The sequence below is a fragment of the Salmo trutta genome, chromosome 4 (assembly GCF_901001165.1).
Source record: "Salmo trutta chromosome 4, fSalTru1.1, whole genome shotgun sequence".
In the NCBI taxonomy this organism is placed as follows: Eukaryota; Metazoa; Chordata; class Actinopteri; order Salmoniformes; family Salmonidae; genus Salmo; species Salmo trutta.
This window is the reverse complement of record NC_042960.1, coordinates 50,013,561-50,036,972: the sequence shown is the minus strand read 5'-3', so window position 1 is coordinate 50,036,972 and position 23,412 is coordinate 50,013,561. Positions and strand designations below refer to the sequence as shown.

Genomic DNA, 23,412 nt, shown 5'->3' with positions numbered 1-23,412 from the left:
TATGTCAATTAGCCTATCAGAAGCTTCTAAAGCCATGACATCATTTTCTGGAATTTTCCAAGCTGTTTAAAGGCACTGTCAACTTAGTGTATGTAAACTTCTGACCCACTGGAATTGTGATACAGTCAATTATAAGTGAAATAATCTGTCTGTAAACAATTGTTGAAAAATTACTTGTGTCATGCACAAAGTAGATGTCCTAAATGACTTGCCAAAACTATAGTTTGTTAACAAGAAATTTGTGGAGCGGTTAAAAAATGAGTTTTAATGACTCCAACCTAAGTGTATGTAACCTACGTGTATGTAAACTTCCGACTTCAACTGTATGTGCATGTGTGTGCATTTGAATGAGTGTGTGTGTTCATGCATGTGCACAAACACCTGCGTGGTATCAGCCTCAGGCAAACAGTCATTAGCTGTAACACTGCCCCTCAGTGTCATTCAAGCTTACTTTTGGTTGTGTTTTATTTTGACTTAATTTTTGTTATCTTTGTCTTTGACTGTCATTCTATTCCCCGCCCAGCAACTCCTCTCCCACTTGTCCTCAATTCCACATCCCAACACTCAGTTCGCTTTTTTGCCTAGAGTTTTATTTAAGGTACTACACAGCTTTTTACTACCATTCTTTATATAATTTATCTTTGTTCCATACTGAAGTTTCTTCTTTTTGTTTAGTTTAGCGTGATTTCTCAATGTACTGTATGTTTAAGAAATCTGCTGTGTTGTCAGACTTATTTGCTATTCCCTTTGCCTCATCCCTCTCAGCCATACAGTTTTGCAACTCATTATCTATCCATGGGGATTTGGCAGTTCTAACAGTCAGTTTCTCGATGGGTGCATGCCTATCAGTAACCGGATAAAGCAATTTCATAAATGCTTCAAGTGCGGCATCAGGTTGATCCTCATTACACACATCAGACCAGGTTTTTCCGTTATAAGAAAGAAATGGCTGGTACTTCAGACTGTTGACACCAGCTTGAGCCCATTTGTCAAGAGTAGTCATTTGCTCCTCTATGGCTTTGTGCTTAATGCCTTGGTGTGTGAGTCAGCATATTGTGAGGATGTTAGAACGCACTGCACAAGCGGAAAACTGGCAAATGTTGCTCATGACACACCTTCTGAATTTTGATAATTTCAAGCACCCATCTCTGTATTTGACTGTTTGTGAAATACATAGATTTGATTTGGCTGTAATACCTCACAGTTGATGGCCAGTTGTACAGTTTCCTGTGAAGGGGCACCACAGTCATCTAGTGGGGATAGGTGGTAATACCTCTGTAGAGGCACCCCTCTCTGGTACCATTCCAGGTGACCAGTGTCAGTGTGCTGCCTGCTGTAGTCCAGAATAAGGAGTTGCAGGGGACTGAATAAATTTCCTGTGGAGAATGTGTACGTCAAAGCAGAGCCATCAGTCCATCTGCTGTCATTAATCAGCCAGGCTTTGTGTTGCCTAACCCCGGGGGACACCAGCCTTCCTCTCTGCTCGGGTGTTATCCTCAAACAGACACTCTCTCCTCTGAGAGTGATCTCTCTCTGCCATTGCAGGAAGTAACACGGGCTACAATACAGATACACAACTCTCTCTGTGGGGTGGGGGAATTAGGATTATTTTTAGGCAAGGGGAATTCAGGAGGAATGTGCTATTCTCATATCACTTGCAGCACCTTTTAACAGTGCTAATGCTTCAAATATTTCACCTAACCAGTACTACTACAGGTTAGAACAACTTTTTCAGAAGTTTTACTAAACTGACCTTTTCAGATATAGGAATAAACAGAAAGCAAAGTGAGACGTAAAGGGTTATGGTATACAGTTAGTAAAGCAGTAGCATACTGTACCTTTCCAAATGTTTCTGGGATTGATTTGTGAAAGCAGTTCATCTGTTATGAATATTACAAAAACTATTCTAATCACATACTGTGAAATTCTAATGGAAAAGTCTAAGTAATTTGAGAATCCAATCAACAAGAAAATATAATATATGGTTTAAATACATACATATCTAGTACAGGTATTGCACTTTTGTGTTTCCAAATGTGTCCTCTTGTGTTAATGAAAATCACTGTAAGGTCAAGACTGTTTACAGAATGCATTTAACCCATGTCACGGTTGTCAAAAGGAGTAGACCAAAGTGCAGCGTGTGTGTCGTCCCACATTTTATTTAATCTGTGAAACTATGCAATACATAAAATAAACTGAATAAACAAATCAACAAACCGTGACGCAGAAGTAAAACAAACACTACTCAAAAATAATCACCCACAAAACCTAGGTAGAAAAATCCCTACTTAAGTATGATCTCCAATTAAAGACAACGAGGACCAGCTGCCTCTAATTGGAGATCATCCCAAACAAACCAACATAGAAATACAAAAACTAGAACCTAACAACATAGAAATAGAACACATAGAACAACCCCCCCCGTCCCCGTCCCCGTCACGCCCTGACCTACTCTACCATAGAAAATAACAGCTTGCCATGGTCAGGACGTTACAACCCAAACTTTGGGACTACCCTGCATTTTCTGGCCCCCATCTTCTTCATTTGACAATTCATTCCAGGCTACACGACCACACAAATCTATATTCCATCCATGGATATACAATGACATTATGTCTAATATGCATTTCCCACAACAATACCAGTGCATACGCATATCAGTAACAACAACATTGTTAGATGTCATGCAGTAAAAACAAAACTGCCATTGGAAAAAAAGGAATCTACAATGCCACAATGTTAAGACAGTATCAATGACATACAACTTTAGTTCAGCATTGTACTGTAATGACCTCGATAGATCATAAATAAAATGATGTCCACAACAGAGGATCGAGTTCTTGAATTGAACAGTTTATTAACCACAACTGACACAGGCTACTTTGGCCGTAGCCTATGCTAAATACATCCGTATTCCACCCAGACTATTTGCCTTGACATCCCTCCCCACCCCCCTTTGTTTTTACACTACTGCTACTAGCTGTTTATTATCTATGCATAGTCACTTTACCCCTACCTAGATGTACAAATTACCTCAACTAACCTGTACCCCCGCACACTGACTCGGTACCGGTACCCTCTGTATATAGCCTCATTACTGTTATTTTATTGTGTTACTTTTTTAATTAAAATTTCTTAAAACTGCACTGTTGGTTAAAGGCTTGTAAGTAAGCATTTCACAGTAAGGTCTACACCTGTTGCATTCGGCACATGTGACAAATACATTTGATTTGATTTGATTAAACAACAGGTATCCAACTCTCTGTTAGGACGTGAACGAGACAGAACAATAAAAGCATGACAATATAACATGTAATGCCACCTGCCCAGCCCCCCACTGGTCCGTCAACTACAAGGACGCACTGAAACATTCCAGGCATTTCTTTGATTGCCAGACAGCAGGGGGACTGTCATGCTGGACCCTGCGAAACCATCAGAAACTGATAAACATGCAATGATAACCACACAACAACGGAATGTCAGAACACAGGCACACATAACTCCCCAAGCAAGTCGCTACAGTACAGATTTATGGTATTTGTCTGCATGCCACTAGATAGCGTCAAATCCAGTCAGGGGAGCTCATTAGTGATTTCACTAAGGTAGTTTTGAATTACTTCAAATTTCAGAGCTTAACTGTGTACTATTGACTTAACTCACAACCTTTCCCAGCATAGGCCTGTGTCACATCCTGACCATAGAGGGCTCATATAATTCTATGGTAGAGTAGGTCAGGGCGTGACTGGGGGGTTTTGACTAGTTTACATTTTCTATGTTATGTTCTAGTTTCTTTTTTCTAAGTTGGGGTTTCGTATGATTCCCAATTAGAGGCAGCTGGTCATCGTTGTCTCTAATTGGGGATCGTATTTAAGTAGTTGTTTTTCCCACTTGGTTTTGTGGGAGATTATTTTGAGTTAGTGCATGTAGCACCTCTTCGTCATGTTTAAAAAAATTAAAATAAAAATTATATGGTTTATTGTATGTCTTGCCTAGTTTCACATTATAATAAAATATGTGGAACGATATTCACGCTGCGCCTTGGTCCGTTCCTACACACAGTCGTGACAGCCTGCTACTGCCAACACACCCCAGTTCCTTAGTTCTCTCTCTCTGTTCTCTGTCTCTTCCTCTCTCTCCTCAGCATGTCTGTGCTAGTTCCCCTGTATTCTCTTTAAAGTGCAAAACATTTTTAAAGGACTCGGCTGACAGGAGATAGAGGAGTTCTGAAGGCAGGTTTTAATCACTCTGTAATACTATAGTTTGAGAGAAGCAAGTGCTCAACTCCCCCCTTCCATTCCCTCCCTTCCCCTAATACACCCTTTCTCTCTGCAGGCTGTGTATCACCAATGGATTGGAAATATGCTATTTTTCTTGTCTTACCCATTTTTTTCACATTCTTACCCACTACTATAAGATGAGCTGTGGACTATCCAGTGTTAGTGGCCATTTAAACAGTGCAGCCACACAATTTCAGCTAGGCCTATTACTGTAAATGTTTTATACTATTCATAAACTGTCAATGGTTAAGGTATTTATAAACCCATTTTTAAATATTTTAAGTTAACTATAATGTCAAATGTCAGTGGTGTAAAGTACCTAAGTAAAATGCTTTAAAGTACTACTTTAGTTGTTTTGGAGCTATCTGTACTTTACTATTTCTATTTTTGACAACTTCTACTTTTAGTTAACTACATTCTTAAAAACACCCAAAAGTATTAGTTAAATTTTTAATGCTTAGCTGGAAAGGAAAATGGTCCACTTCACGCACTTATCAATTGAACATCCCTGGTCATCTCTACTGCCTCTTGTCATGGGCGTCGTAGTGATTGGACCAAAATGCAGCGGGGATGTGAATGCTCATTTTCTTCTTTATTAAATAAAATGAACACTGAAGAATTATAGATAAAGAACTCCTTTATGCAATCGCTATGTCCGATTTTAAAATAGCTTTTCGGTGAAAGCACATTTTGCAATATTCTGAGTAGATAGCCTGGCCATCATGGCTAGCTATTTTGACACCCACCAAGTTTGGTACTCACCAAACTCCGATTTACTATAATAAAAATTTGATTACCTTTGCTGTTCTTCGTCAGAATGCACTCCCAGGACTTCTACTTCAATAACAAATGTTGGTTTGGTTCCAAATAATCCATAGTTATATCCAAATAGCGGCGTTTTGTTGTGCGTTCAAGACACTATCCGAAGGGTGACGCGCCCGGCGCGTTTCGTGACAAAATTCAAAATATTCCGTTACCGTACTTCGAAGCATGTCAAACGCTGTTTAAAATCAATTTTTATGCGATTTTTCTCGTAAAAAAGCAATAATATTCCGACCGGGAGTTGTTGTTTTCGTTCAAAGACTGAAAATAAAAACATGGAGTCTCCTCGTGCACGCGCCCCCAGTCTCATTGTTCTCAGATCGACCACTATCCAAATGCGCTACTGTTTTTCAGCCTGGGCCTGCAAAGGCATCATTCAACGTTTTGCCGCCTTCTGAGAGCCTATGGGAGCCGTAGGAAGTGTCACGTTACAGCAGAGATCCTCAGTTTTCAATAAAGAGAGTGTAGAAGGCCAAGGAATGGTCAGAGAGGGCACTTCCTGTAAGGAATCTTCTCAGGTTTTGGCCTGCCAAATGAGTTCTGTTATACTCACAGACACCATTCAAACAGTTTTAGAAACTTTGGAGTGTTTTCTATCCAAAGCTAATAATTATATGCATATTCTAGTTTCTGGGCAGGAGTAATAATCAGATTAAATCGGGTAAATTTTTTATCCGGCCGTGAAAATACTGCCCCCTATCCATAACAGGTTAATGTGATCGAGACAAAGGAGATGATTGTGGACTACAGGAAAAGGAGGACCAAGCACGCCCCCATTGTCATCGACGGGGCTGCAGCGGAGCAGATTGACAGCTTCAAGTTCATTGGCGTCCACATCACCAATAAACTAACATGGTCCAAGCACACCAAGACAGTCGTGAAGAGGGCACGACAAAACCTATTCCCCCTCAGGAGACTGAAAAGATTTGGCATGGGTCCTCAAAGCCTCAAAAGGTTTTACAGCTGCACCATCGAGAGCATCCTGACGGGTTGCATCACTGCCTGGTATGGCAACTGCTCGGCCTCCAACCGCAAGGCACTACAGAGGGTAGTGTGTACAGCCCAGTACATCACTGGGGCCAAGCTTCCTGCCATCCAGGACCTCTATACCAGGCGGTGTCAGAGGAAGGCCCTAAAAAATTTCAAAGACTCTAGTCATAGACTGTTCTCTCTGCTACCGCACGGCAAGAAGTACCAGAGCGCCAAGTCTTGGTCCAAGAAGCTTCTAAACAGTTCTATCCCCAAGCCATAAGACTCCTGAACATCTAATCAAATGGCTACCCAGGCTATTTGCATTGCCCCCCCCCCCCCCACACCGCTGCTACTCTCTGTTATTATCTATGCATAGCCATTTTAATAACTCTACCTACATGTACATAATTACCTCAATTACCTCGACACCAGTGCCTAACGCACATTGACTCTGTACAGTTACCGCCTGTATATAGCCACGCTATTGTTATTTACTGCTGCTCTTTAATTATTTGTTATTCTTATCTCTACTTTTTTTCAGGGATTTTCTTAAAACTGCATTGTTGGTTAAGGGCTTGTAAGTAAGCATTTCACTGTAAGGTGCCTGTTGTATTCGGCGTGTGTGACAAATAACATTTGATTTGAAAGTATCAGAATCAACCAACAGGAAGCTCCACGTTTCCGAGTCCGGAGTTTTCCGATGGGCGGGTTCACAACAACATTAGAGCTTCGGAGGCGGAACGCGGAAGTAAATTTACAATAGTAAAGGAGCTAAACCAAATCGAAAAAAGTATTGTATCCAGTGTAGGCCTATTATTCTCATAAACGTAGCTATAATTTATACGTTTAGTAGATTTAGTGAAGTGACGCTGGAGTATTATGAACGCGGAATTGGAAGCTCAGGAAGATGAACTGCTGGCGCTCGCGAGTATCTACAGTCAGGAGTTCAGACGGGCTGTTTCAGGATTGGGTGGGGAAATCCGGGTCTCTTTGGACCTTCCTCGGGACTTCAGTGTGATTGTCAAAGCAGGTTTGGATTCAAATAATAGTCATTATTTTATAATTTATGCAAGTCACCTCAACTCACAATTTAGAAACCGTTATATGAGTATTGAATTATTTTGATCTCACTACCAGTTTTATTGCAGCCTTTAATTAGGTTATGCTACAATATAAATTGACAAAACATATATTCTATACTCAGGGTATTCTAGTAAAGCAGATGAATGGTATCCAGGCTTCTTTTGTCTTTATTGTGATACCAAGGTGACAAGCACAGAGATTATGTAATATCTTTCCTCCCTCCTCTGGTGCTGGCCTTCGACCTACCTTTGGATTACCCCTCCACCTCATCACCCGAGTTTATACTGAGCTGTAAGTGGCTCTCCCATAGTCAGGTATGTCAAGATCAAAAATGTATTCAATACTGTGAAGTGTATTGATTTTTAGACATCATTTGTATGTGTAGTAATCATTGATTAATGTCTCAGCTCTCAGCAGTGTGTAAGCATTTGGATAAGATATGGGAGGACACTGTGGGTAGTGTGGTCCTCTTCTACTGGGTCCAGTTCCTCAGAGACGACCTGCTTGACTTCCTGAATATCCGGCCACCGCTGGAGATCCCTGTCAATGACCAGGGCCAGGCCACTCCATCTACTGAGGGCAGCGAGGCTGGAGACTCTCAGGGGGAAGCAGAGGGCAGTGTAGTTGAAACCTCTGATGAGGCTGCAGTGTCCCTGGACCCAAGGGCCCTCTCAATGTTAGCCACAGACACAGACCTCCTGGTGCATCTGCTGGACTATGATGAGAGACAGAGGCTGAGAGTGTTCGAGGGACAGGCATATGACTGTGGGATATGCTTCATGAGCAAGTTAGGCTGTAGTCAGTACAGAGAGTGCGGCCATATTTACTGCAACGAATGCATGTCGGAGTACTTCACGGTCCAGATCAGAGACGGGAACGTCCGTGGCCTTACCTGTCCGGAGCCTGAGTGCAGCTCCACAGCTACACCCTCACAGGTAATGAAAAACTGAAGTGAATAGATGTTTATTCTAGAGATCAAAGTTGAAATACAGTTTCCTCAGTAAATATCTGAAGTTAACCTGTGTGAAACTGCTATTCTACACTATGTGGAAACTAAACCCAGAGAATTAACTGTTGTTTAAGGTGAAGCGGTTGGTTGGGGAGGAGTTATTCACCCGTTACGACCGCCTCCTGCTCCAGTCCACTCTGGACCGCATGGCTGACGTGATTTACTGCGCCCGCAAGGCCTGTGTTGCCCCAGTGGTGCTGGAACCGGACACAACCGCTGCCCTCTGCCCCTCCTGCCGCTATGCCTTCTGCACTATCTGTCGCAAGACCTACCATGGCACCTCCCACTGTAAACTGAGGGAAAACACACTCCTGACCTCAGGCTCTGACTCAGCTGCTGAGTCATCCTATGCAGGCGTACCTCAGACAGAGGGTAAGAGAAACCATTCAGTGTAAGTTATATGCAACCAAATGAACCACATGCATGTCTGTTGATCAGTCACACTTTCGGAGCCTTGGTGCTGTGTGAAAACCTACAATGAAAGTGTATGATTGTGGAAGGTAACTTAGAATAGAATGTTTCACTAATTCTTAAAGAAATAATAAACACAATTAATGTATTTGAGATGCTGTGCCTCTAAGCACTGTCATGGCATTTTAAGTATCCAATGTTTAGCTCTATCCACTGTTGAGTCATTCCAGGTTGCTTTGGCTCAATCAAACTCTTATCCCAGCTTGTGCGCCATTTTCTGTGTTTGTCTGTTTCTGCCTGTAGCTGGGCTCCAGGGCCTATGGGAAGATTATGCCTCAGGCAGTGAGGAGAGGAGAATGTTCCTGGAGAAACGCTATGGGAAACACATTCTCAACACAGTGGTGGAGGAGAGCCTGAGTGAAGGCTGGAAAGGCCAGAACAGCAAAGAATGTCCATCCTGCCGTGCCAACATACAGGTAAGCCTGAGCTCTATAACCAGCCTATTGTACCTTTGACATGGCATGGCTTGACATCATCCTCGTAACCAGTGTCTATCCTCTCATTACAGAAGAACGGTGGCTGTAACAAGATGGCCTGTTTCACCTGTGGTCAGTACTTCTGCTGGGTGTGCCTTAGTATCCTGGACAAAAAGAACCCTTACAAGCACTATGAAAACCCTAACACTGCCTGCTATAATGCCACATTTGACTGACCGTAAGGTTGTGCTACTGTTTGATAACTCTGTGCATGTTATTTTACAGCTCAAGTTCAGATCAAATCATATTTATAGTCAATGCTATCAGATTACGACATGAGCTTTCTAAAATCTTAGGCATGTAACAAAAACTGCTGCTCAAATACCTTAACCCATTTGTTTCCTGGTGCACCTAAGTGCAACTCAACCAAGGTTATGGATGAACACAATAAAATATAACCTCTCAGAAATGCAGGCTTTTTCAGACCCTTGAAAAGTGCTTCTTACAGTTCTTTAACACATTTAAAGCTTTCTTTAAGATTTACCTCAGTCTTTGGCCAAATATGCAGTCAATAATGAAGCTTTATTCTATGCTACAATACAGTGTACATCAGGGCTCTCCAACCCTGTTCCTGAAGAGCTACCGTCCAGTAGGTTTTCGCTCCAACCCTAATCTAGCACACCTGATTCTAATAATTAGCTGGTTGATAAACTGAATCAGGTTAGTTAAATCTGGGGTTGGAGCAAAAACCTACAGGAGGGTAGCACTCCAGGACCATGGTTGGCGAGCCCTGGTGTACATTAATAGCTTTAAAAATAAGAATGTTCTCTGTGTAAAGCATCACAACAATAAATATTTTCAAAAGTCTAAAACTTAATTATTGATGGATTCTTGCAGTATCTGTATGTCATTTTTTTTATGTTTACAACAATTTCTCTGTAATAATACATTTTTATGACCTCTGGATTCTCGCAGATTCAGGAATGGCTGAAGAATCGCAACATTTACCTGGAGCTAACTCTGCAAATAGCACTGCTGGGTGATTTGAAAAGTCATAGTCAATTAATCAATAATATAATAATACTCTTAGCAAAAAAAATATATATTTTATTTACAATCTAGAAATTATGAGAATAGAAAGGTTCAGAACTTTTGTGAAACAGCACAGCACAAAAATATATGGCAAATAGAAATCAAAACTGGATGTTGTTCAGCGATAGATGAGAGGGGTTGAGGATAGCTGAAGGATGGGACTAAAAACAAACAGAAAGATAACTAATGTAAAATATACTGTGTCCGTAAAATGTATATAGTATGTATAAGCTGGAAGTAGAAGCCTAAGTGTTGTTGTCCATTAGTTTACTACAATTAGGGGAGGAGTGGAAGGGTTAGGTGAAAATAATAAAGGAAAATATATACAAGTATGTATATATATATATTTATTTAAAATAATATATATTTATTAAAAATATATATATGTGGGATTGGAAATGATGCAGAGAATTACATTGATAGAAGCCACAACCTATCTGCAATGTTAAGCTGATTTACCACCTAAAATATATTTTTTTTAAATAATCTGGTCAGACAAGATTAATGATAGGAATGCAGTCATCCCTCCATTTCCTTACCACGCAGGGAGGAGGAGCTCTACCTAAACAGGATAAACAGGATAAACAGGAGATGAGAGTATATAGCTCCAAACGACTTCACTGACATTGACCTTAAAGGTTTAGAAGAAAACAGACAGGATAAATGGCACTTATCAGAATGGGTTGTTACACTGCACTCATTGCTCTTCTGTTTATCCTTCACACTGTAAATGGACAGACTACTACAGGTAGGTAGAGCACACACACATACTGTAGATTAACCTTTTCTAACATGAAAATATACAGTCACGGACTTCAATACAAAATGTCATGTTAACATTTTTGCCATTTTAGTCTTGTACTGTACACTGGTTATCCCATATCAACGTGAGAATAAAACATTCCTAAACTGTACTGTTGATAATAAATACGACACAAATAAATTGAATAGGCTTTCCAGTCCATTTATGTATTGTTTTGCAAAGCCTTTCTCAACTCTTCTGTATAAATGACTCCAATTTGTCTTGCTGTTTGTCCTCTGAGAACAGCAATTCCACCATCGAGCACTACTGGTCCACCATTGAGCTCAGCAGCCCCACAGTCAAGTGGGACTCCTGTCCCACAAACGAGCTCAAATTATCCACTGTCAAGCTCAAGAGCCACTTCATCCTCAACAACTTCACCATCAGATACAACAGCTTCATCAGTTGGTATAACACCCTCGTCAACAAATGTTACACCCTCACTGATTGGTGCCTCATCTCCAGTGTCAAACACAGACAACCCTACATCTATTGCAACAACTAAAGCATCAAGTTTGACGCCTCAACAGCCAAATGCAACAGCTCTGCCATCAAATGTAACAACTCCATCTACCAATACAAGCTCTCAGAGTGCATGGACAACTCTGGCCACTACAAGCAGGTCATTCAATACCACTCAATATCACTTGGGCAATTTGTCGACACCATTTCCTGGGATTAGTGGAACTAGCCCAGTTCCTCTGGTGGCTTCAAGTAAGTTTCTCTGCAATGCATCAAATAAAATAAATTATGAATCAAATCCTGCTGTAAACATAACTACCATATACTTGAATTATTGTCCCATCATTTTAAAATGTTCCTTTTTTGAAAATTCTGAATAAATGATAACCGATTACAGAATTTACATTCAGTAGCAAGGTAAAGTACACCTATCCTTTTAACATATTTTCATACTTGTTTTTATATGTTTGCATTCTAGGGAGATGTTCTTCAAATCCACCTCTGTGTTGTCTTGGGCTCAACAGTTCCTGTTTCAGAGGGTGCTTCTGTGATGTGGCCTGTATAAGGTTGAAAGATTGCTGCCCAGACTTCCGGACTACTTGTGTGACAGGTATAGCTGAGCCATTTGTTTTATCATCTCTGTTTTTATGGAGGCCCTTAATCACTATTAATAATAGTTGTAAAATCTTGAAATTGTAGAAACTTCAAATTGTAAACATGCTACTTGTGTCTGAGGTGGCATCATTTACTGTCTTTGTTTAAAGGTTTGCAGATTGGATCAGCCACGGTGTCCCCAGTCTCCAATGCAACCAATGCAACCAACGCAACCAATGCAACCAACGCAACCAATGCAACCAACGCAACCAATGCAACCAACGCAACCAACGCAACCAATTCCACTTCCACATCATTCCCAGTGTTCTTATTTCCAGGTTCCTTTAGTTTTCTTCTCTACCACATCAAAATGTGATTTTTTAAAATACATTTTATCAAGGCTTTACAGTCAACCTTCCTGTTCAATAATTGATGTTTTTCCAATCATCCTAAAGGAAATTGTTCTGCACGGCCGGCCTTGTGCTGTAAAGGCAGCAACGTGAACTGCTTCAGAGGGTGCTTCTGTGACGAGGTTTGTCAGACTCTAAATGACTGCTGTCCTGACTATGCAGATACCTGCACAAAAGGTCAGAACCCTTGATCCCTCTTTTTTAAATCATTAACAGTTCAAGCGTACATGATATGTTTGATAGTATTTTGCTCTGTACCTATTTTGGGAAACACCAAAAACTGGAACTGAGTTTCAGTGTCACAGGACACCAACATCAAAGAGGGACGGTTGAGAGAGTATTATACTTTTTTGCCATTAACTTAATGTCATATTGTTTAGACATTCAGAAGGTGATTGGTAGTGGAAAGATATCCATTCTTGCTCCACCCAATTCAACTGATGCTTCTCTTGAAGTGTCTATTCAGAATGTAAGTACTACTGCTTTCTCTTTGCCTATCTCAACACTCAGAAACAACAAATGCTCTACTTACATATTACATTTTAGTCATTTAGCAGACACTCTTTTCAGAGCGACCAACGCGCTTAACTGCTAGGCTGTCTTCCAGGGTGACATAGATCAGAATCAGTCATAGAAGACCGGAAAGACTTGATTTGGGAATCTGCAGAAATATGTAGTTACTTTTCACTTTGTCTATCTCCCTGTCAACAACACCTTCCTTCTCTACCTCCTCCTTCTCAGGCTGCATTACAGCTGCAGGCCTATCTCAAGGCAACATACACTGAAATCAGCTCCTTCAGAATCATCAAACTGAAGAAGACCGGAAAGACTTAATTTGTAAATCTGCTCAAACACATCAGAAATATGAAATTAGGTTGCATATTTCTTTCTCTCTGTGTGATGAAACTAAACATAATTGATTAAATTACAACATGAAGCACTTGTAATAGATACTTCTAATGTATATCTGGTTTGACGGGTACTATGTGGGAGAACAATAATATGTTCATTGTATTGGTCGCATACACATATTTAGCAGGTGTTATTGTGGGTGTAGTGAAATGCTTGTGTACAGAGAAATGCTTTGCACGGCTGTCTGTGAATGAGATGTGTCTTTAATGTAATTTCTCAAATAAATTGTCAGACTTATAGGACTAAACATTGAACATGAAATGAATCATACAATAATGTTCCTCCCTGAACAAGCAGGAAGTTGCCAGTAGAGGTCATAGTAACCCAGTTTTCCATTGCATGATGCCTTCCTTGCCTTTCTCCTGTATAGAATAAACCACCTTTCTTGATCTGGGTAGCGTCTCTGGTTTTACCAGCAGAGGTCCCCACTCCCCACTGTACAGTAGTGGACATTTTTAATATGCCTAAAAATGGCTTCTCATCTCAATATCCTGAAACTCTAGGACACCACCAATGTCTGAATGTTAATGTTACAATTCAATAACTCAGAGTTCAATTATTAATTTACCTTTGTATCCAGGGATATTTGTGTTGTGTTTGTCTCCACTGACAGTGTCTGTCACATTTGCCCAGTGGGCCTATATTGACACAAACCTAATGCAATTCAATTGGTTAATTTCATTGATCACATTACACACTCATTGTATTTGTCTCTCGTGAAGGAATGTAAGGATCTAGTCATGTATCATCACCTACTATCCTAAACCATCATGGTTACAATCTTCCTGCTCCTTAAAACAGATGATTATAGTGCAATAATGTGCATAATGCTTTTAGTGATGAAGACATAGACCGTTAATGTTGCCATAATGAAAGACAGGACTAACGGAAAAGGTGTGTGACGGAGACTCATGCTGTCTGTCGCGCGTGTGATGGAGAGAAAATTAGATAGAAAGTGGTATCTAAGATATTTAGTTGGTAGGAACATCGGGGAATAGATCAGATAAAACAAAAGTCAAGAAGTAAACAAAGCAAGTGTTTAACAATTCAACTGTAGCGCTATTATGTGATCGTGCATTTGAGAGAGGAGGAAGGGAGGGGCTAGAGACCAGGAACGTACTGAATTGGATGACACCGTGCGGGCGCAAGAATAACATATAATGGAATTAAAGGAAAATTAGATATTCTGATTAATCAAAATTGTTTTTTCTTTTTTGGAATACAAATCTGTCGGCTTGAAGCTTATATTTTCGAGGTTGGACATCTACTTTAGCCTGCAAGTATCGGACATTTTACTATGATGCGGGGCCCTCGCTGTGCAATGATAAAGGCTCGACAGTAGCCTTGGACAATGTGTTCAAAACGTCTGATGTGTATTTTGCCGAGGAGATCCTGTTAGAATATGGCCAAATCTATAGGAAGGTGTCGGTGTGCTTCTAATCGAAATAACGCGCTCTTCCGAGCTGATCCATTCGAAATTGGGCGATTGTAATTGTATAGGTCATCTCTCCATCCTTGTCTGGTATGTGGCCGCCGATGATGCCTCTTTTTCTTTAAAGAACAGCTGATATAATGTGGACTAGGCAGTGTGTAGCCAAATGTTTATGCATTATTATCACAGTGTAGGCTGTATGAGATATCGATCTATTATGGTAGTGTGTTGTAGGCTAACTGATCAGCTTGCACAATATAAATAAGAGCAACCATGACAGTAATGAATTATGATAAAACATGCATTATTATTATTTATTAATTATTATTTATTAGCAGCAGGCGTTGTGGTATTACTAATATTATTATTACTGTCGTTATTAGTTGTAGAATCCAAGTAATGGTGGCTGTATAGTTATTTGTCTAGGCCTAGATAAGCGTCATCTCATAAATATGTCTGCTATGATACCGTTTTGGCATATTCTCATTCTCTGACTTATCTGCCGAGTTACAATAGGCTACAAACCAAAACAGTCAGGAGAATCAGAGCTTAGAGGCCTGGTCATGAATAAGATTCTGTTATCAAACATATAAATGCTACAAGTCATGCAGTATGCCACTTACAGATTCCCCAGGAGCTGCATCACAGCTCTTCAGGAAAGCCTCCAGGCCCTTGCTAGGTGTCCGGCTTATTAGAGGAAGATGTATGCTCACTGCCTGGTCACTTCCTGGAATTGATCTCACCTTCTCCAAGGAAATGGTCTGCTCATCTCTTAACACAAGCTTGTACTTCCAAAGCTGCCTGCAGCAGCCTATGTTTGGAGAGAAGGCAGTGGAATCTGCCTAATAAAGGCTCCTCAGTATTTCAGTATCTTCCTCAGGAGCGTCATGCACCAAATATTTTATAGGGGGCACGAAGTAGAGTAGGCCTACGTGCAGTTGGAGGGGAGGGGGTGTTTTCGGAGAATTTAGCATTATCAAACACCTGAAACAGCTTTTTCCTGCAATCTAGAGCCATAATCATTATGCCTAATTCTATTCTACAGGGGGTGTCATTATGACTGTAGTAAATCACACATTTCAATATACTGCACTAACATGCCTCGGATATTACATCCAAATTACAACACAGTACACAGGGATCATAACACACATCATCAATACAGGCACATATCATGGCATCATAATTCATGTACAAATATCATAAGGTAAGGTGACATATTACATTTAAAACAAGTCTTTTTCTACTTGTCTAAGCATACCTCTTGAGCTGTCTGTATCCTCCTGACAGGTGTTTTTTTTTTTAAAGAAACTACACTGAACTCAAATATGAATGCAACAATTTCAAAGAGTTACAGTTCATATTAGGAAATCAGTCAATTTAAATAAATTAGGCCCTAATCAATGGATTTCACATGACTGTGCAGGGGAGCAGCCATGGGGGGGGGGGGGGGGCCTTGGAGGGCATAGGCCCTCCATCCACTGAGGAGCAAGGCTTTATTACACACGGAAATACTCCTCAGCACCACCACCCCTCTCAAACAATCCCGCACGTAAAGAAGCTGGATGTGGAGGTCCTGGGCTGGCGTGGTTACACATGGTCTGTGGTTGTGTGGCTGGTTGGCGTTACTGCCAAAATCTATAAAGCAACGTTGTAGGCAGCTTATGGTAGAGAAATTAACATTCAATTCTGTGGCAACAGCTCTGGTTGACATTCTTGCAGTCAGCATGCCAATTGCATGCTTCCTCCAAACTTGAGACATCTGTGGCATTGTGTTGTGTGACAAAACTGCACATTTTAAAGTGGCCTTTTATTGTCCCCTTCACAAGGTGCAGCTGTGTAATAATCATGCTGTTTAATCATCTTCTTGATATGCCACATCTGTCAGGTGGATGGATTATCTTGGCAAAGGAGAAATGCTCACTAACAGGGATGTAAACAAATTAGTGCACAACATTTAGGATAAAAAAGCTTTTTGTTCATATTGAATATTTCTGTGATTTTTTATTTCCACTCATGAAACATGGGACCATCACTTTGTTGCATTTATATTTTTGTTCAGTGTAAATATGCATCTCTGCAAAAATCTGGGTAAAAGATTGAAAGGAATGTGAGTCTTATTCAGCAGGGGTGCAACTTTCACTGGGGACATTCTGAAATTGCATTTTTGTCCCCTCCAGTTTTATTATTGGAATGTGATATAAAACTAGGCAACTGTGTGCTTTAGGACCATGCGGACGCCTCCGAGTGGTCGGGTAGGCTGTTTGGAGTGTTTATCTGACTGGATAAAAAATAATAATGATAATAATTAAGGTTGTGCCCCTGTTATTCAGTACATTTAGTAATTGCTTGCTTTTCTGAAGTTTAGCAACCTTGACAGCAGGCATGCCAGCTAAGATAGACAAGTACTCTAATGATTGATAGCATGAAATGACTTGGTAGCTAGTTATGAGGTTGGAAGATTGGGAACCAATCTGGCTAGCTAAAGCCAACTTCATAAAATTGCTGCTAGGTGGCTAGTATTACAGAGAACCCACAAAACATTTTTGTTTTATTTATTTATCAAGAAGGAATCAATAGGCTGAAGAACTTGATCAAATTAATTTACAAACATACACTACATGACCAAAAGTATGTGGACAGACACCTGCTCATCAAACATCTCATTCCAATATCATTGGCATTAATATGGAATTGGTCCCCCCTTTGCTGCTGTAACAGCCTCCACTCTTCTGGGAAGGCTTTCCACTAGATGTTGGAACATTTCTGCCGGGACTTGCTTCCATTCAGCCACAGGAGCATTAGTGAGGTTGGATACTGATGTTGGACAATTAGGCCTGGCTTGAAGTCTGCGTTCCAATTCATCTTAAAGGTGTTCGATGGGGTTGATCTCAACAAACCATTTCTGTATGGACCTCGTATTGTGCACGGGGGCATTGTCATGCTGAAACAGGAATGGGCCTTCCCCAAACTGTTTCCACAAAGTTGGAAGCACAGAATCGTCTAGAATGTCATTGTATGCTGTAGCATTAAGATTTCCCTTCATTGGAACTAAGGGGCCTAGCCCCATCCCTGAAAAACAGTCCCAGACCATTATTCCTCCAGTCCGTTGGACTGCCAGATGATGAAGCGTGATCCCTCACGCCAGAAAACATGTTTCCAATGCTTCAGAGTCCAATGGCGGCGAGCTTTACACCACTCCAGATGACGCTTGGCATTGTGCATGGCTTGAGTTAGGCTTGTGTGCGGCTGCTCGGTCATGGAAACCCATTTCATGAAGCTCCCGACAAACAGTTCTTGTGCTGACATTGCTTCCAGAGGCAGTTTGGAACTCGGTAGTGGGTGTTGCAACCGAGGACAGATGATTATTACACGTTTCAGCACTCGGCGGTCGTGTTCTGTGAGCTTGTGTGGCCAACCACTTCGCTGTGGAGCCGTTGTTGCTCCTAGATGTTTCAACTTCACAATAACAGCACTTAGAGTTGACCGAGGCAGCTCTAGCAGGGCAGAAGTTTGATGAACTGACCTGTTGGAAAGGTGGCATCCTATGACGGTGCCACGTTGAAAGTCACTGAGCTCTTCAGTAAGGCCATTCTACTGCCAGTGTTTGTCTATGGAGATTGCGTGGCTGTGTGCTCGATTTTATACATCTGTCAGCAATGAGTGTGGCTGAAATAGCCAAATCTAGTTTGAAGGGGTGTCCACATACTTTTGTATATATAGTGTACCTCATGCAAGTCCTGTCCATCATGTGTAGCTAAAATATCTTATGGGACACGTGCCCTTGGGCCCCATATGGGAAGGAAGCCTCTGCTCTTGTGATACTGTATTGTAACCTCACAGCCAGGCTGGCAGCATGCAACATTAGTACTGATACTTGCATTTTATTTATGGGCTCAGGCAGATCATTTTGAGTTCAACACAGCAGATATTGTAAACAAAGTTATATATGTAACCAGTTTCCTCTTCCCTCTCTAACCCTCCATCTCTCTCTTCTCAGTCTGCCGGTCTCTCTCTAGGATCTCTGTCCTATTTGTGCGATGGCCTTCTCCTTTCTGGCTTTCCTGATCTTATCTGTCCACACCCTCCTATCCATTGGCTGCCCAGTGGGATGTCGCTGCTACAGCTTGACTGTAGAGTGTGGCTCTATGGGCCTCCGGGACATCCCCTCACATGTCCCACCCTCCACACAGGTTAGCCATGATGACTCAATATGTCTACCACATACATCTGTTTCCTAGACCCACACACACATAGGCCACCACGCCCCACACAATATAGCCAGTCTTGAATTATCCATACACTTATCTTCTTAGAGAGTTTACAGAGTTTACAGGGCGGCAGGTGGTTAGATCGTTGGGCCAGTAACCGAAAGGTTGCTAGATCGAATCCCTGAGCTGACAAGGTAAAAATCTGCCGTTCTGCCCCTGAACAAGGCAGTTAACCCACTGTTCCTAGGCTGTCATTGTAAATAAGAATTTGTTCTTAACTGACTTGCCTAATTAAATAAAGGTTAAATAAAGATGGTGTTGTGCTTTCCCTGATCATTGTATTTTGTACTTCTGCTCATCTATTCCACTTAGACCATCTTCCTCCAGGACAATGCTATCGGGCAGATCAATCTATCTGACCTCTCCCAGTTGGGCCTTCTGCACTGCCTGTATCTGCAGAATAACAGTATTGCAGCACTGGAGCCTGGGGCCTTCCAGAGCCAGGGTAATCTTCTGGAGCTAGCCCTCAATGGGAACCGCATCCACCTGATCACAGGAGACATGTTCAGGGGCTTGGAGCACCTCCGTATCCTCTACCTGGCAGGAAATGACATCACTCGCCTACAGGACTATACCTTCAGAGGCCTACTGGTCAGTCCCTATATTATCAGTCACTCAAGTTAATGTTTTGCTAAATCAATGCTTTTCTTTACTGTTCCCTTCCTCCCTTGCAAGCAGACCATGTTTGTCCAGATAGTTGTCTAGACTTCCACCTCAACACAACAATCAACGCATCAACGTCAATGACTTCCTCTACATTATATCACTATTCATTACTAATAATGATTACAATCCCTGCTTCCGTAGCGTCTTCAAGAGCTTCACCTGCAGCAAAATAGCATTGAGATGCTGGGAGACCAGGCTCTAGTTGGTCTGTCCTCTCTTGCCCTCCTTGACCTCAGCCGGAATAACCTGCACACCATCGGCCCTGCCACCCTGCGGCCCCTCGTCAGCCTGCAGGTGCTGCGTGTCACAGGTAAGGGGAGCACCAAGAGAGAGGACATGGGGTTGGGCTGTGGAACCATAAAAGAAGCATACAGTAAATATACTGACATTGTTCTTAAGCTAGAATTACCTCCTAACTTTGTCTTAATTGTGTCATTGTCCTGTCACATCCTTTTTCATCCTCTTTTGTTGACTTGGCCACACCCACCCATCACATGATCATTTCCTATTGAAGACAATCCGTGGCGTTGCGACTGTGCCCTGCACTGGCTGCGCAGCTGGATCGATGAGGAGGGCCAGCGCCTGCTGAGCTCGGCCGAGAGACGCTTGGTGTGTTCCGAGCCGCCCCGCCTTTCCCACCTCAGCTTGGTGGAGGTGCCTCTCAACAGCCTGGTGTGTATCCCCCCTCTGGTGCAGCTGGAACCACGCCGTCTGGCCGTGCGCCTGGGTGAGAGCCTACGTGTCTCCTGCCATGCCTCTGGTTACCCCCGGCCACAGGTCACCTGGAGGAAGGCGTCCCAGGGCAAGGTGCAACTATCCCCACGGGGGCTGGTGCAGGACCTGGGCAGTGTAGGAAGCGTGGGGGCTGAGGATGTAGCACACCCAGGGCGGGTGAGACTCCAGAAGGAGGATGGGGAGCGCTTCGATCCAGACACGGGCAGTGGAATGCTTTTCCTCAGCAACGTGACGGTGTCTCACGCCGGGGTGTATGAGTGCGAGGCCTGGAATGCTGGAGGGGTGGCCCGTGTGACCTTTCAGCTAGCAATCAACTCCTCGTTCTCTTCCGGTTGGTCCCCCGCCTCCTACGCCCCATCCTGGCCTCGTCTGCGTGCCAATCGGCCAACATCGTCAGACGTGAGGCGAGAGCCCCTGTACGCCCTTGGCAGCATGGCCTTCAGCACGCTGGGAGCTGCTACACAGACTGCCATCGCCATAGGGATCTCCCTACTGGCTCTCACTGCCCTTCTCCTAGTGGCCATGATCTACAGCCGACACCGCCATCGGCAGAAGGACACAGATGACAAAGAGGAAAGCATCCTGTATGTCAATGATTACTCAGATGGACCAACAACCTTTGCCCAGCTGGAGGAGTACCGCGATGAGCGCGGGCATGAGATGTATGTTCTTAACCGCGCTAAACCCATCATCCCACCTTCCACCACAGCTGATACCACCACCCTGGGGTACCAACAGCAGGAGGCACTGTCTCCCACAAAGCCCCAGATGGAGCCCGATATACGGACAATGAGAAGGATGGCAGGGGAGGGCGTGGAGGCAGAGACGGTGACAGCCGAGTCAGAGGGCTTGTTTCTGAATCACACAGGGTTGTTCCTCGACTCACAATTTGCATATGAGATCCACTGCTGAAGGCCCCCAGGAGGACGTTCACTGTGAGCTAGCCCAGAGTGCTTAATGTCACTTTTCAGATGGATGTCCCTCTGGTGACCAAACCTCTAGACTGCAGATCAGATGTGACAATGAGAGTTCAGATTAATCATAAATCCTGATTGCTCTGGTTCCAGAGTGACAAGCTTGAGCAGCAGTGAGATATAAAACATACCAGGAGAGGTGCCGTCGTCAACCAAAACCCCCACTGTACTGTACCTTACTGTGAGCTGAAAAAATGTGTCTTATCTCATGTTGATTAACTCCAACTTGAAACTATAGTTACCATATTATGGAGAAACCATTAGTGGAGTGAGTCACGTGTAGTGGAAATAACCTTATTATGATTCTACTGTTTTACATCAACTAAACTGTGTTATTCGCCTAAACAGGCTCCCTTGGCTGAACGCTGAGAGGTTGAGAATTTAATGGTTAATGTGTATCGTAAGTCTATCATAAAATACTTCTTTGTGACAAACTGATCTACCCAGATCCTCCATTTTCTAGTCTACAGCCATTGTCTTCGGTCAGATGGCGTCATTCTAACGCAACACACGTCAGTGCAGACGGCCGTCGCGCTGACGTAAGACAATGGTCTACAGCATAATATTCCTTCCAAAGATGTCATCAGTCAAACAACGGTATACAGTCAAACAAGCTCTCTCTCCTTCAGGTCCTGTTCATTTAATTACAGTGCCTTGCAAAAGTATTCATCCCCCTTGGCATTTTTTCCTATTTTGTTGCATTACAACCTGTAATTTAAATGGATTTTTTATTTGGATTTCATGTAATGGACATATACAAAATAGTCCAAATTGGTGAAGTGAAATGAAAAAAATTACTTGTTTCAACAAATTACAAAAATGTTAAAACGGAAAAGTGGTGTGTGCATGTGTATTCACCCCCTTTGCTATGAAGCCCCTAAATATGACCTGGTGCAACCAATTACCTTCAGAAGTCACATAATTAGTTAAATAAAGTCCACCTGTGTGCAATCTAAGTGTCACATGACCTATCACATGATCTCAGTATATATACACACACCTGTTCTGAAAGGCCCCAGAGTCTGCAACACCACTAAGCAAGGGGCACCACCAGGCAAGCGGAACCATGAAGACCAAGGAGCTCTACAAACAGGTCAGGGACAAAGTTGTGGAGAAGTACTCATCAGGGTTGGGTTATAAAAAATTATCTGGATCTTTGAACATCCAACGGAGCACCATTAAATCCATTATTTAAAAAAAATGGAAAGAATATGGCACGACAACAAACCTGCCAAGAGAGGGCCGCCCACCAAAACTCATGGACCAGGCAAGGAGGGCATTATTCAGAGGCAACAAAGAGACCAAAGATAACCCTGAAGGAGCTGCAAAGCTCCAGAGCAGAGATCGGAGAATCTGTCCATATGACCACTTTAAGCCGTACACTCCACAGAGCTGGGCTTTACAGAAGAGTGGCCAGAAAAAAGCCATTGCTTAAAAAAAAAATAAGTAAACACGTTTGGTGTTCGCCAAACATATGGAAGAAGGTACTCTGGTCAAATTTAGCTTTTTGGCCATCAAGGAAAATGTAATGTCTGGCGCAAACCCAACACCTCTCATCACCCTGAGAACACCATCCCCAAGTGAAGCATTGTGGTGGCAGCATCATGCTGTGGGGATGTTTTTCATCGGCAGAGACTTTGAAACTGGTCAGAATTTAAAGAATGATGGATGGCGCTAAATACAGGGAAATTCTTGAGGGAAACCTGTTTCAGTCTTCCAGAGATTTGAGACTGGGATGGAGGTTCACCTTCCAGCAGGACAATGGCCCTAAGCATACTGCTAAAGCAACATTTGAGTGGTTTAAGGGGAAACATTTAAATGTCTTGGAATGGCTTAGTCAAAGCCCAGACCTCAATCCAATTGAGAATCTGTGGTATGACTTAAAGATTGCTGTACACCAGCGGAACCCATCCAACATGAAGGAGCTGGAGCAGTTTTGCATTGAAGAATGGGCAAAAATTGTAGCTCCCTCCAGTAACCACGAGCACAACTGTTCCTTGATTTTAACTGGC

The 23,412-nt window shown here is 42.4% G+C and overlaps 2 protein-coding genes across 4 annotated transcripts; both read left to right on the top strand.

Annotated features, from left to right (window-relative positions):
- The first annotated feature begins 6,745 nt into the window (after positions 1–6,745).
- Positions 6,746–9,927, top strand: LOC115192523 (E3 ubiquitin-protein ligase RNF14). Of its 3 annotated transcripts, XM_029751135.1 has the most exons (7): positions 6,747–7,101; positions 7,338–7,468; positions 7,562–8,089; positions 8,238–8,535; positions 8,878–9,050; positions 9,143–9,209; positions 9,456–9,927. In XM_029751135.1, the coding sequence occupies exons 1-7, from the start codon at positions 6,951–6,953 to the stop codon at positions 9,506–9,508; spliced, it is 1,401 nt and encodes a 466-aa protein (XP_029606995.1). In that variant the 5' UTR covers positions 6,747–6,950; the 3' UTR covers positions 9,509–9,927. The 3 variants fall into 3 exon arrangements, 2 of the variants coding, with proteins under 2 accessions (XP_029606995.1, XP_029606994.1); XR_003877953.1 differs by lacking the exon at positions 9,456–9,927 and having other exon boundaries at positions 6,746–7,101; positions 8,238–8,554; positions 9,143–9,249; XM_029751134.1 differs by having other exon boundaries at positions 6,748–7,101; positions 9,143–9,927.
- A 617-nt stretch (positions 9,928–10,544) lies between these two features.
- LOC115192522 (leucine-rich repeat-containing protein 24) lies at positions 10,545–22,101 on the top strand. The gene is made up of 11 exons (XM_029751133.1): positions 10,545–10,890; positions 11,191–11,658; positions 11,885–12,016; positions 12,171–12,338; positions 12,456–12,587; positions 12,791–12,879; positions 13,152–14,844; positions 18,755–18,947; positions 19,338–19,616; positions 19,833–20,001; positions 20,206–22,101. Exons 8-11 carry the CDS (start codon positions 18,795–18,797, stop codon positions 21,336–21,338), a joined length of 1,734 nt encoding a protein of 577 aa, XP_029606993.1. The 5' UTR covers positions 10,545–10,890; positions 11,191–11,658; positions 11,885–12,016; positions 12,171–12,338; positions 12,456–12,587; positions 12,791–12,879; positions 13,152–14,844; positions 18,755–18,794; the 3' UTR covers positions 21,339–22,101.
- Positions 22,102–23,412: the final 1,311 nt, after the last annotated feature.

Excerpts from the sequence above, each read along its gene's own strand:
- LOC115192523 (XM_029751134.1), top strand. The coding sequence starts at position 6,951 with ATGAACGCGGAATTGGAAGCTCAGGAAGATGAACTGCTGGCGCTCGCG. Across the intron at positions 8,536-8,877 it reads AGGCGTACCTCAGACAGAGG|CTGGGCTCCAGGGCCTATGG; the intron begins GTAAGAGAAACC and ends TTCTGCCTGTAG. Across the intron at positions 9,051-9,142 it reads CCTGCCGTGCCAACATACAG|AAGAACGGTGGCTGTAACAA; the intron begins GTAAGCCTGAGC and ends CTCTCATTACAG.
- LOC115192522 (XM_029751133.1), top strand. The coding sequence starts at position 18,795 with ATGGCCTTCTCCTTTCTGGCTTTCCTGATCTTATCTGTCCACACCCTC. Across the intron at positions 19,617-19,832 it reads ATACCTTCAGAGGCCTACTG|CGTCTTCAAGAGCTTCACCT; the intron begins GTCAGTCCCTAT and ends CTGCTTCCGTAG. Across the intron at positions 20,002-20,205 it reads GCAGGTGCTGCGTGTCACAG|ACAATCCGTGGCGTTGCGAC; the intron begins GTAAGGGGAGCA and ends TTCCTATTGAAG.